General features: G+C 36.7%; 1 protein-coding gene across 1 annotated transcript; it reads right to left on the bottom strand.

Moving 5' to 3' along the window:
• Nucleotides 1–3,586: 3,586 nt before the first annotated feature.
• On the bottom strand, nt 3,587–5,652 carry LOC136800600 (leucine-rich repeat-containing protein 57-like). The gene is made up of 4 exons (XM_067057251.1): nt 5,542–5,652; nt 5,162–5,297; nt 4,520–4,977; nt 3,587–4,037 (listed from the first exon to the last, which is right to left on the bottom strand). Exons 1-4 carry the CDS (start codon nt 5,620–5,622, stop codon nt 3,996–3,998), a joined length of 717 nt encoding a protein of 238 aa, XP_066913352.1. The 5' UTR covers nt 5,623–5,652; the 3' UTR covers nt 3,587–3,995.
• Between the last annotated feature and the right edge of the window lie 8,562 nt (nt 5,653–14,214).

Raw genomic sequence — 14,214 nt, 5'->3', positions numbered from 1 at the left:
CCTGAAACAACTTTTTATGAAGTTGAACTATCGTTAAGACTACAATGCTTGAAAATGAGAAACCTACATTCTCGGGGTTTACTACATTCTCGGGGTCAGGTGCTGTATATCAAACTTTTATATTGAGAACAATCTATTTATTATATTTCCAATAAATCATCATCACGAAGAAAATGACGAATTAGAGATGCCGAAAGAACTTTTAATTTTCCTGTGTATTAAACTTTTTATATTGAGAACAATCTATTTGTTATATTTCCAATAAATCATCATCAAGAAGAAAATGACGAATTAGAGCTGCCGAACGAACTTTTAATCGTCTTGTATATCAAACTTTTTATATTGAGAACAATCTATTTATTATATTTCCAATAAATCATCATCAAGAAGAAAATGACGAATTAGAGATGCCGAATGAACTTTTAGTTTTCTTGTATATCAAACTTTTATATTGAGAACAATCTATTTTTTATTATATTTCCAATAAATCATCATCAAGAAGAAAATTACGAATTAGAGATGCCGAACGAACTTTTAATTTTCCTCTGTATTAAACTTTTTATATTAAGAACAATTTATTTATTATATTCTCAATAAATCATAAAAATATGGGATCGTTTTTTATTGTCTCGTAAAAGTTTGAATATTGGAAGGATCAGAAAAGTAGAACTCATCAGGAAATAAAAAATATGTACGTACATTTCTTAGAGCTCTTTTTGGGTACAGAAATTATTAAAATTCTTAAGGTTTTTTCTTTACTTTTAGGTGATGTTTCAACATGCACCAAATACTGTAAAGTTACAAATAATGTGACTTTGAATGGACAGAACACGAGAATTATCAGCAGTTCGAAAAATATGTATGCGATGCAAAGAAATTCATTGGGAAATTCAATTCGCTTTTGAAGCCTCCTTGGGAAAGGAAAACACAACTCCTATTCCAAGCAAAGCAGAAAAACGACCTTTTGCAACAGTTGTCGTTAGTTCTTCAAACAATCAGAAACAATACACCTTTTTTTATCAGTGACAGAGATTGTATATCCTTTGAAGAAATCTCAAAATCCTTAAAATCATGCTCTGTTTTAAAAGGCGAATGTATCAGAGATGTCCAGAAGAGGGTAAACTCCCGTTTGCGGAAGATCAAGGAAATCAGGGAAAAAAGGAAAAAAGCTGTCGGACGGGAAAGGAAGATGGAAAGGGAGATAGACCGATAAGGTAATGAATGTTTTAAAGAAACCATTACAAGGTGGCCATTCATCCAGCAAAATACTAGGAACTTATATGCTATGAAGAAATCGGTCGCCGCAGAAAAAAAAGCGGCATCAATATTGCCCTTGCACTACAGACTCTTGGTGCGAGTAACAAAGTGATGTTATAAACAGGGAATTCAAGAGATAACATTGATAAAGCTGTGTATGGTGTCATAGCCCCAGTTTTCTCCCATAAAGACTTAGTGGAGTGGAGAGTTGCTTCAGAAGTGCTTACATATACAAACACAAAACTAAACGTGCTGATAACATTCGTGTTCCAGAGTCAAACCAAAAGTCTTCGAACAGCACCTTCAACGCCGTAAGAAGCTACGTGCTTGGCGTGTAATAATTGTTCAAGCTGACGTTGAAATGGCCACCAGGGGAGGGATTATCATAGGGCAGTTGTACAGCGTGCTTAAAGAATGAAAAACACCTTTTCAAAGACCCTACTGCTTTGCCCCGAGTCAATCAAACAGATGAATGAGAAATGGAACAACAAATCGACTTCCAATAAAACTAAGCTCCCAAAGTAAAAACTAAACCAACCAAACTTGGAAGAAACATTCAGTCAAGAATACAGTTCTTTGAACAAAAGAAAAAGCTTGAGCAAATTTCAGTTCTAGTTAAGAGAATGCACCTGCAACTAAGGGTACCATTTTGGTCTGCTTCATCTTGGGACGAGACGGATAAGTCAGAAAAGAAAGTTGAAATATATGTGTAGAAGCATAGCAAGCTAACAACTGCGAATAGACTTCGTTGACCAAGAAGTCTAGCGTATCATTAATTGTTGGGACAATAAAAGAACTGGCCTGTAAATCAGAAAAACAAGTACTTTCAAGAAAGAAACGATCAAAACAATTGCAACAAAAAGTGAAGCTCGATCATGCTTCAGTGGACTGAAATTCATGTTAGAGTAAATAGCACACTTGCCATAAGTAGTATGAGAGTTGTCATAGTGTGACTCCTCCCCCCTTTTTTTAAGGGGTCGCACTTTTCAAGAAAGGCTTTATAGGGATAGACGGTTTTCCACATAAAATGGGGGGTTGTAGCTTTTAGGGGGGGGGGGGTAAAATAAAAAAACCTGGGGGATAACAGCTTTTTGGTCTAAATATTAGTATTTTCTTTTACTGATTCAGACTGAAGATCACAATTATTTTTCAACTTCTCTAATTTCTACTTTTTAGGACAATTGTTTTTGGATTTAATTGGTTTTTATTTCAGGCTTATTTCTTTTTCTTCTCACTATTTTCTATTTTTGAAACGGGCCATGTGGGACCATTTATTTTTTTGATTGTTTTTCTATTCCAAACATCGTACATAAAAACGTTCGAATATAAACGTTCGAAGCTAAATGTTCGAATTAAAACTTAAGATGTAAACAATTAAAATGGTAGATAAGCAGTGAATGACAAGCAAGTGAAGAAGCTGGATCACTTTTTGTTAGGGGTCCTCGATTGCAAAGCGAAGATTTATAGTATACTTCACTTGATTGAAAGTATAGACCTAAGTATATAGTTTATGATTTTACTAGTTATTGTGTGCATCTTTTCCAATAAAGATAAAGATAGAGGAGAGCTTCTTTGTATTTTATGTTGTCACTGAGCAAGCTCTGGAATTTTGTTACTTTCATATTTTCTAGATACAATTAAATAAGTTAGAAATGAGTGAATCTACTAATCCTAGAAAGAGAAGAAGTGAGTTGGGCGGCTTTTCAGAAGCTTAAACCCCTAAACGACTGAATCATGTGCAAAAAGTACCACATAAGGGAGACTGTAGGAGAGATAGGAGGATCAGGTTAAAAGCTAGAATAGCCACCATCACATGGGCGTCAGACAGTGACAATTTCCCAATTACAACGCCCGTTCCATGTGGAATGGAAGACTTGCTAACTAAGCTTTAAAGTTGGTTTTACAAAAAGAGATTACATAAAATATTTCAAATTTGAAAACTAGCCTTTCAACAATTTTTCGTCTTTTTCTGAGTATTTTACTAAAAACAAAATCACTACATTCTTTACACTTTGGATGTCTCTTTTTATATTGATAAAAAACTTTTCATTTCAGGTGAGAAGAAATAAACTTTCATCATCTGTATTGTCAAATGTACGAGAAGGAGACTCTGCCAAAGTTATGGAAACAACACCATGAAGGTAAACTATCAGGTGCAATGAATGGATCGCTGTAAATGTTGGGAGTTCACAACATTATAAAAATAGGGGGGTGAGTATATAGGGGGGGTTGAATAAAAATGGGGGGGGGGGGTCAAACCCCTCTGCACACTATAGTTGTTCAAATTCACACTGAAACTTATTTTGCTTTTGATGACCACGAACCTTGCTATGTTTGATTGAGACTTGACAAAGAGACAAAAATACATCAATATGGCCACTTAAGTCTTATTTTACAAGTCTTGGTATAACTTGGATTTTGGAGCTGTGAATTTCTTTATCCTTTGTTTCCAAAGCATGAAGATATTTGACTAGCATGTAGATTCTAAGCACAGAGTGAACAGGACATTTTGAAAAAATCAAAAAAAAAAATTGTTGTAAAAAAAATCAGAAAATATTTTCAATATAAAGACATAAAATAATACTTTCATTCAAATAATTCATTTTAGTCACAATTTCCTTGACCAGACCCAATACAACTTGATCGTAGAGGTGACCAAATTTGTTATTTGAAAAAAATAATGCGATACCTTTGAATAGTGTTTGTGTGTCCCCGAAGTGTCACCATGTCAGTAAGAATTAAGCAACCTTTTTCTTTGTTGCTGCATATCTTGAAATATACTGAAAAAAAAGAAGAACAAGTTTTTCAGAGATTTCATAGAAATCGGGTTCAATCTCCTTACTCAAATTGATTTAATGGGATAAATTTTTTAGGTGTCATCGGCAAAATTAAGTCGTAATGGAAATTTGGAAAGGCCTTACCCCGAAATACTTTTGTACAAAGTTCAAAAAATTTTCGATTAAATAATTTTTTTAATACTTTTAGTGACATCAAAGAGGCGCTAACAATGTCTATTTCAACAACCAAAATGCATGATTTGGCAGTAAAAAGCACAGAATCGTGAAAATATTGTCTCCCAATAGTGTCACCTGTGGGATCTTAAAATTTTGTGGATGAGCTGAACCGCGAAATTTATCGAAATCTCCACGAAATTTATCCGATTAAAGTAAAACATCCATGTTGATATACATCTTACTCTCGTTTCAAGATTCTTGCCTGAGTTGAAAAGCTTTAAAGATTATCATCATATTAGTCAACTCACCTCCTCATATCCATCGCATTCTTGGAACTTCTTCATATCAAATGTATTCCCATCAAAAGCAATTAATGATATCTTTGATTGTTTCAGTATGGCTTCAGTCATTGAGCTGATATCCAAACAATTTTCTTCAACCCGCAACACTTTTAGACGCTCACACTGACACAAGCCATTGTTAAGTCTATTTAACTTATTATTGTTCAAGTTCAGCTCAATAGCTTTTAAATTTTTGACATCATCTGGTAAAGTTGTGATTGAGTTATTTGATAAATCTAGAGCATCTAGATTTGGTAGATTACAAAGATGTATGGGAAACGATTTTAACCGGTTGTGAGACAGGTTTACAGTTTTTAAATGTTTCATCTTACCAGCATTTGACAAAGAAAATGATGTTAGGTGATTTGAAGATAACGCAAGAGTTTCCAATTTTATCAGCTTGTCAATTTGTTGAGATATATCAACTAGAACGGAAAAGAAAATGAATAACTAGATAAATTGACGATCTTTAGAAGGAATTGCATGTTCCAAACCATTTGGACTCAAAAGTTTGTATAGCGTGTTTGAAAAACTCTTTTACGTTATCAAAAGTGATTAAAATTACTCTTAATTTTGTTCTTCAATATTTTAACTGATACATTTTCCTACCTAATTGATTTTGATTAACAGATAGTGTCTTCAACATTTGAAACTGTCCAATGACATCTGGAATATTCTTCAATGAATTATTCGATAGTTCTAAAGTCCTGAGAGTTTTTGGTAACTTTGAGATTTCAGGTGGAAGCTGAAAATAAATGTTAGAGATTTTTGCAAACAAACAAAGCAGATATATCATTTTCATGATAAGTAGCAAGAGATAAATCAGCCTTATTGGGATGGAATGATGATGATAGAATTCAACAAGTGGTCAATGCAGTTGTTGTCCTCAAAAGAATATTGTTACCTTCCTTCCGATACAAATAATTTGAATTTTTCAGGATGAAAATATATCACAAATAAAAAAGTACAGAAAAAAAAGTATATTTTACCTCCTTCAATTTCATAGCTTTTAAAGAACAGACACCAGTCTTTTGTGCATTTTCTATATGAGGACTGATCGAGTTTCCCATAATTTCTGTCACTTAATGTTTATTATTTTCTCTAAAAAGAAAATTTTTTTGATCTCTTAACAAACAGAGGATAATTTTACAAAATATAAAGAAAGCTTAGTAATGTAGCATGCATAGTAACATTTTAAATACAACAACTAAAGTCCTGGTGAAATTATATCATATGATTTTAACATGTCTCGGTTAAGAAGAAACTTTTTAAATTCATAAACTGTACTTATCAATCAAATGAGGTGAAATCATCTTTTCATTTTTGATTTTTAATGACTTGTTTTGGTTAACACTTTAAAGACACAACTTTTAGGGGCTATCTCATATATTTCTCAACTTTCTTGTTGCCCTCATACACCCAAAAATACTCAATTTTGAAATTAGTTTAAAAAACTCAACATAATGGGGGCCTTTTCTATTTGGTGTCAAAAAATGTAATTGAAAATAAATTGATTTCAATATATTTCTTTTTCTAATCCTTGAAAATAAAAACTTCATAAAGGCATAGTGTGCAGAGGGGTCTGAACCCCCCCATTAATATTTCATCCCCCCTATAAAGGTATCCCCCCTATTTTTAAAATTTTTTGATCCCGCACCATTTACAGGGGTCCGAGCCCCCAGCATATAATTTGTACTCCCAGTATTGGGGAAGAATTTTGATGAATGAAATATATTTTTCAGTGTGAATTCGTACCAATAGTCAATGAAATTGAAAACACTAGCAAATAAACAGTAAACTAATAATAGTAAAACTAGGAAAAATAAGAAATAAGACTTTCATCAATATAATAGTTACTTATGCACCCTTGAGTTCTTAATTGCCCTCTGAAATAGTGCCAAGAGGCTTAACTTAAGTTACCATCCCCTCATTTTTATTTGATCCCCCCCTATAAGCATAAAACCCCCCATTTTAACTGGAAAATTGCCCATCCCCCCCTATAAAGCCTTCCTTGAAAACTCGGATCCCCCCTCTTAAAAAAGGGGGGGGGGTTCAAACTATGAAAGGGATCAGGTGGGGGTTTAAAAAATGTTGGCATCACTGTTGGCATTATAATCTACTAACATCCTGATTAGCAAAAGGACATTGTGCAAATATTGTATGCTGAAGTAATTTATAGACCAGGTAAATTTAGGGGCTTAGGGTCACCCAAGTGGTAAAAGGTTTTTAAACAAGTTATAGGTTGCATATTTTTGGGAATGGGATGGTATATAACAGTTTAGTCACACTAGGAAATTAAGCTTTCAGAAATACAATTTGTTTTTTAAAAAACTTTTTTATTTATAAATTTGATTTGTTAGGCCTAGCTTATACACTAAAGAAAAATAATTCCGCACAACTAAATGGGTCCTTGTTTGGGGCATGGTTTCATCCATGTTTTCCAGTCCCCCCTTAAACAGCAAATTACCCCTTATCCATTTCTCCCCCCTCAGTTTGGAATTTGATTTGTACTGTGCCCTTATTTCCTAACCCCCTCTTAAATCTTTGTTTTCTTTTCTAAAGTGTCCCTCAAATTTTTTGATTAGAGTACGCATGGAATTTATTACTGACTGGCCCCTGACGTGCGAATCAGATAGAGGGGAATGTACTAACACACTTTGTAATAATGCCACACTTTGTAATACAACTAAGGGGGGGTTTGTAGGGGTTCGAAACACCGTTTTCCCGTCAAAATTCTCGCTGAATCCCGGAATCCCGTACATTAAAAATACAAAATCCCGTCACCGGCATGTTTCATGAGCCACCGCGCCATAACGCCAATTCTTTCCTCTAATCACGTGATCATGCCAAATGTTTCATCTCATTCCGCATCACGCGAAAAAATTTGTGTCGTTTTTGAAAAGAGGTACTAGGTGACCTATTTAAAGATTGTGCCCGGCTTGAGGGCTGAAGTGAGGGGGCCAAATATCGGAGTAAATTGACGTTGCTCACCATGGTTGGGCAACGGAGAAGATTTTTGAATTTTGAGGGGTTGAAAATGCTATTTTAGGACCCATTTCAATTCAATTTGAAACGAATTTGTGGAAGAATAACTGAAAATTTTCAAAATCTTTTCCTGGCAAATCTCATTCATATCCATCATAATGAAGAGAATTCTTCGGAGCAGTCGAACAGTCACACCTTCACCATTGCAATCACCATCATCATTGGAAGAATTGAGTGCAAGCTCACAAGATCTGGAGACTTGTACACCATCACAATGTATCACCAACAGGAAAAAAGATCGACTCAAATGCACCGAGTGCGAGAGAAGTGTTCACTATTCGTGTTCTGAACTTCCTCCATACTACATCCAGCTGATTGTTGGAAAGACGAAAGGAATAAAGTTCATTTGCGTGAACTGCGTGACTATGACCAAGAATATTGGTGCATATACTTCCCCAAACCAAAAGGTGAAATCTCTGCAGAGGGACGTGGCAAATTGTGAAAACATTATCAAGGTCAAAGCTGAGAAAGAAGCAGAGCTTCTGAAGAAGTTCAAAGCAGACAAAATTGCGGCCGATGCCAGAGAAAAAGAACCGCTGACCTCAAAAAGAAACTGGACAACAATCCAGCACTCCACACTTTGGAATACGTTGAACAAAAGATTGAAACCAACATGGAGAAATTCAAGCACAGCATGCAAGAACTTATCAAAACAGAAATGAAGACATTGTCGGAGAAGTCTTACGCTGGCGCTACAAAGACCTCTGAGGTATCTGCCAAGCAAACAACTATCAGAGAAGCTATTAGGGATGCATGGCGTGTAGAAGAAGCAGAAGAAAATGACAAAATCAAAAGATCTCGCAACGTCGTCATCCATGGCTTAGCAGAACAAGAACAAGAAGATGACAGTTCATGGGCCGAAGGTCTTGTTAAAGACACTCACACACGCGCTACTATCAAACGTGTCAGTCGCCTCGGAAAACCATCCCAGGAAAAGAAGCGCCCTTTATTAATCTGTCTATCTAGCGAAAAGGAAAAATTTTCACTTCTCGGAAACCTTCCTTCTCTCAAGGGCATCCAAAAATACAAGACAACGAGTATAACTGAAGATCTAACACCAGATGAAAGAAAGAACGTAAGGGAACTATCGTTCAAAGCTAAAACTAGAAATGAGAATGATAACTCTGATATCTATAAATGGAGAGTTCGAGGGGACTCAAAAACGGATTCGACATCATCAAGGTCAAAATCAGATCCCAAACAAAGAAGACAGACACGAAGAATGTAGTATTCGCCAAGAATCTTACTCAAACGAAAACAATCGGAGAACAATAATTCAAGAAAACCATAACGTAAATCAAGTAGATGATGTTGAAATAAAGATCAACGAAATCAGGATCTTTTATTGCAACGCCGACACGCTAACACCTGAGAAGAAGCGACAACTGGTGCTTGATGTAGAGAAACATCATCCCCACATCATTGCGATAAGTGAGGTGAAACCAAAGCACGGTGGACTGCGAGAGCTACACGAACACGAGCTTAAACATTATAAATGTGTCAGTCATACGAACATGACCACTGGCATCGGTCGCGGGATAATTATTCTTGCTCATTCATCGATCAAACATTTGGTCACCGATGTCAACCAATCAATGAACCAAGTCAATTTCAATGAAGTATCCACAATCGAAATTCGTCTATCCGGAAACGATCTCCTGGTCTTCTCCTGTATCTATCGCTCTCCTACGAACAATGACACGTCAGCTGAAAATAACAACAAGTTGAATCATCTAATCAAAGATATCGCATCAAACAACAAATACTCTCAGAAATGCTTTGTCGGGGACTTTAACTTCCCAACAATCAATTGGAAAAATTGGACGTCGCCACATCTCGAGTAAAGAAGAAAAATTTCTTGATACCCTTCGCGACTCCTTTCTCCACCAAAGTGTAGAAGAACCAACCAGATGCCGTGTGACTGACGACCCATCTTTAGTCGATCTCATTCTAACAGGTGAAGCTAACCAAGCTCTATGTCTAGAGTATCTCAGTCCTTTGTGTTTAAGCGATCATAGTTGCTTGACCTTCACTATCAAATGTGATGCTGTATTGAAACCTAAATCAGAAAGATACAAGTACGAGGACGCAGCCTTTGAAGCAATGAAACAAGATCTCAACTCTGATGATTGGTACAAGCAATTCCCGGAGATGGCTAATTCTAAGTCAACCGAGGAGCTTTGGCAGCTTTTCCGAAAGAAGATTTTGGATATACGAAACCGTTTTGTACCCATAAAGATCATTGGTGGTCAAAACTGGAAGAAGAAAGGTAAAATACCTATTGGAGTTCAACTTCGGAAAGAAATAGCAGAGAAGAGACGCCTCCATCGGAAATGGATGAAATCATCGCCCGAAGAAAAAGAATACAATCGAGCAAAATACACCCCTGTAAGAAACAGAGTGAGCAAATTGATGAGACAAGCTCACAGGAACTACGAACAAAGAATTTGTGATAACGCAAAGACCAAACCGAAGATCTTCTGGTCACATGTGCGTAACAAGATGAAATCTTCTAGTACAGTTTCATTACTACTTGAATCACCAAATGTCAAAACCTCGTTAAAGCATGAAGATCACGAAAAAGCTAATATACTTCAACGACAGTTCTGCAGTGTATTCACAAAAGAAGCAGTAGGTGAGCTTCCTGCATTTGAAAAGAGAACTGATTCATCCATCAGAGATATTCATATCTCTGAGGAGATGGTACAGAATCAATTGAAAGAGCTCAACCATAATAAGTCATTCGGTCCAGACGAAATACACCCTAGGATACTAGCGGAATTATCTGACTATCTGTCTCTACCCTTGGCTGTAATCATGAACAAATCTTTAGTTGAAGGCTCATTACCACAAGATTGGAAGGTGGCACATGTCACACCTATTTACAAAAACAAGGGACCTCAGAATTTGGCAGTCAATTATCGACCTGTTAGTTTGACATCAGTAGTGTGCAAATTAATGGAATCAATACTGAGGAAACACATCATGAAGCACCTTTCTGATCATAATCTTTTATCGAACAAACAATATGGCTTCATTAACAACCGTTCAACCGTGACACAGCTTTTGTACTATCTGGATAAATGTTATGAGAGCATCTCTAAAGGAAACGTTGTTGAAAAGGTCATCTCATTGATCCTACTGTTTGCTGATGATACTAAAATCTTCAAAGAAGTCAATTGCATCGAAGACTCTGTTTCCCTTCAGAATGATATAGACACACTTGTAGAATGGTCGAAAGACTGGCTATTACTATTCCATCCTGAAAAGTGTCACGTTCTGACGCTAGGAAAGTTTGGAAACATCAAACATGCTCATCCATATTCCCTAGATGGACGCCAATTGGAACACGTCTTTGAAGAAAAAGATCTTGGAATCCTCATTGACTCAGAACTTACATTTGAAGAACACATTGCAAAGCAAGGCAAAAAAGCAAACGCGATACTTGGCATAATCAATCGAGGATTTGTAAATATGAGTACAAGTACATTTAAAACATTGTATTGTGCGTTTGTTCGCCCGCATCTGGAGTACGCTCAGTCAGTATGGTCTACGTTTCTACGTAAACACGTAAATCTGATTGAAGGAGTACAAAGACGGGCAACAAAACTTGTTCAAAAATGTAGTGATATGTCTTATGAAGAACGATTGCGTGAATTAGATCTTCCTACGCTCGAGTTTAGAAGACACTTTTGTGACATGGTCCAACTTTACAAGCACATCAACTATTACGAAAAAGATACCATCCCAAACAAGATAGCCCGTCGAACATGACCAAACAGAAGGCACAACTTTGAGATGATTCCAAACTTTGGAAGCGATGGACTCCGTGGTGTACAAACGAATTCCTTCTTTTATCGAACTATACCAACCTGGAATAAATTGCCAAAAGATGTCGCTGAGGCAAAGACAGTCAAAGTCTTCAAAGAAAGACTCAACACTGCATGGAGTAAACACCCGAGAAGATTCAACACAAGACAATTGTAAAATATGTATAATCACGATCAGTTCCAGAGGCCCTCGTGCGCCTAGAACTTTGTTACATTATAATAATAATAACTGAGGGAGCCATGCGGGTCATGTTGAAGGCAAGAAGGCGGAAGAAAATGTCAACATTCCTGTTGTTTCTACATTATCTTACGTTTATATTTTATAGAGTAGTACATTTACACTTTGGTGGGTTTTACACTATCAATCACTCGATCCGTATCAATTCTTTCATGGTAGCAGACGTTGGTTGTGATGGCAAGTAGTGGTCTTCTAAACCCACCTCAGTGGGACGAAGAAAACAAGGAGTTTTCTTTATGGTTACGTGAAGTGAAAGCCTGGAAAGAGGCTACTGCAGGAGTTGCAGGACTTAAAAATGTTCATGGTTTACAACTGGCATTACACTTACCGAACAATAGTGAAATTCGTCGCCAGGTTTTTGACACCTTTGATACTAATGAAATGAAAGGAGATAATGGCTGGGAGAGAGTCATTGAATTGATTGAGACTTACTATAGTAAGGATGATAATACTTCCGCATTTGAAACATGGAAGGAATTTCGAACTCTTTCTCGGAAAGAAGGACAGACAATTGAACAATATATAATGCACTATGAAAAGTACAAAGTTCGAATGGAAAGATACAACATGAACCTGGGTGATAGAATTCATGGCCTGAATCTTCTTTGTGGGGCCAATCTAAATGACTCTGACCTAAGATTAGCTATGAGAGAGGTTAACGGTGACCAACCAAATGAGATGTATAAACAAGCTAAGAAAGCACTAAAGAAATATTTTGGGTTATCTGCCGTTTCGAGTAACCAACCGCAACCGGAGCAATCTGCAGCTGTAAATGTTAAAACAGAAACATTGTTTACATCCGTTGAAGAATATGAATCGTATGTGGCATGGAAACAATATCGATCAAAGGATAAACCGCCACCAAACAACCGATATACCCCACGCTCCCCAATTCGCACTAATCCACTAAACTCGGATGGTAGACCGTTAACATGTCGTATCTGCCGATCCATCGCACATTTTGCAAGAGATTGCCCGCATCGTGAAAAGAAGAAAAATCGAGACAATTCTTCAGATGAAAACCATACATTTGTTGCATCCATGAGTAAAACCGAGAATGACAACATCATTGAATGTCGATCTGCTGACACATCTGCTGGAGGAGCTTTGAATTACATGATCCTAGACACAGGTTGCCCACAGAATGTTGCAGGATCTGTATGGACTGATTGCTTTCTTGATTCAATGAGTGACAGTATGCGTAAAAAGGTCACTGAACAGAGTAGTAGTAATAAATTCAAATTTGGTGGTGGACGAGTTTTTAAATCGATAAAGAAAATCAAAGCACCTATCATGATTTCAAATCAAATAACATTCATCGAATTTGATGTTGTTGAAACCGATCTTCCACTACTTCTTGGGAAACACAACATGAAAGAGTGGAACGTTTTGATAAATACAGGTGGTGACACTGCAGAAATTACAATAAATTCGGTTAAGAACAATGTAGAGCTGTTTAATGCTCCGTCTGGTCACTGGTGTATTAATATTCAACCTGGATTTCCCGTTGAAGTAGTTGATGTTATGTTTTCCGTCAAAGAAATGTCCAGAGAGCAAAAAACGCATGCAGCCAAACAAATTCATCGACAGTTTTGCCATCCAACTTTCGAATTTATGAAAAAAGTCTTGAGTGGCTTGAATGATCCTGATAAGGAATTTTTGAACATCCTTGAAAATTACACCAAGAACTGTGAAGTGTGTAAACGCTACAAACCATCGATTCCAAAACCAGCTGTCGGTAATTTGTTTACTCCCGATAAAATGAAATTTAATGAAGTTGTCAGCATTGATCTCAAAGAAAGAAACGGTAAACATATACTATACCTCATTGACATGGTAACACGTTACACTCGAGCAGATTTCGTCAAATCAAAGGAAAAGCATGTTGTTATTTCAAAAATTATTGAACTATGGTTACCAATTTTTGGAGCTGCAAATACATTTCATATGGATAACGGGGGAGAATTTGCAAATGATGAAATGAGAGAACTTGGAAATCAATTTGGCATATCGATCAAACATACCGCAGCATACAGCCCGTGGGCTAACGGTCTTAACGAGAGAAATCATTGCACCATAGACATTATGATGGAGAAAATGCTAGAGGACAATCCAAAGCTCTCGGAATCTCTTGCCCTGCAATATGCCACATCCATCCGTAACACGTGCATGTTTGTACATGGTTTTACCCCAGCACAGCTCGCCATTGGACAAAACCCAAGATTACCATCAGCACTCCATGACGATTTGCCTGCTCTGGAAGGAGTCACAACTAGTCCAAACATTGCTACCCATCTAAATGCTATTGCTTCTGCTCGGAAAGCTTTCATTCATGCCCAGACAAGCTCGAAACTCAGGAAAGCATTACAACATCCCATTCGTGAATATTGTGATCGTGTGTATCAATACGGTGATCATGTTTTTTATAAATTGCCCGATGACCGTAGATGGCAAGGACCCGCCACAGTAATTGGAGTAGACGGAAAGGTTGTTATGCTAAGACATGGAAGTGTTGTTCGTCGAGTACATCCATGTAGACTGCAGTATAC

Source organism: Clytia hemisphaerica, unplaced genomic scaffold (genome assembly GCF_902728285.1).
Source record: "Clytia hemisphaerica strain Z4C2 unplaced genomic scaffold, Clytia hemisphaerica genome assembly, whole genome shotgun sequence".
Taxonomy (NCBI): Eukaryota; Metazoa; Cnidaria; class Hydrozoa; order Leptothecata; family Clytiidae; genus Clytia; species Clytia hemisphaerica.
The sequence above is the reverse complement of the archived record's forward strand: the minus strand, read 5'-3'. Positions and strand labels throughout refer to the sequence as shown.

What these genes read in the sequence shown, in the direction of transcription:
- LOC136800600 (XM_067057251.1), bottom strand. Translation starts at nt 5,622, where the DNA reads ATGGGAAACTCGATCAGTCCTCATATAGAAAATGCACAAAAGACTGGT. An exon ending in AAGCTATGAAATTGAAGGAG is followed by an intron (nt 5,298 to 5,541) that starts GTAAAATATACT and finishes ATTTATTTTCAG; the next exon opens with CTTCCACCTGAAATCTCAAA. An exon ending in AATGCGATGGATATGAGGAG is followed by an intron (nt 4,038 to 4,519) that starts GTGAGTTGACTA and finishes CTTTTTTTTCAG; the next exon opens with TATATTTCAAGATATGCAGC.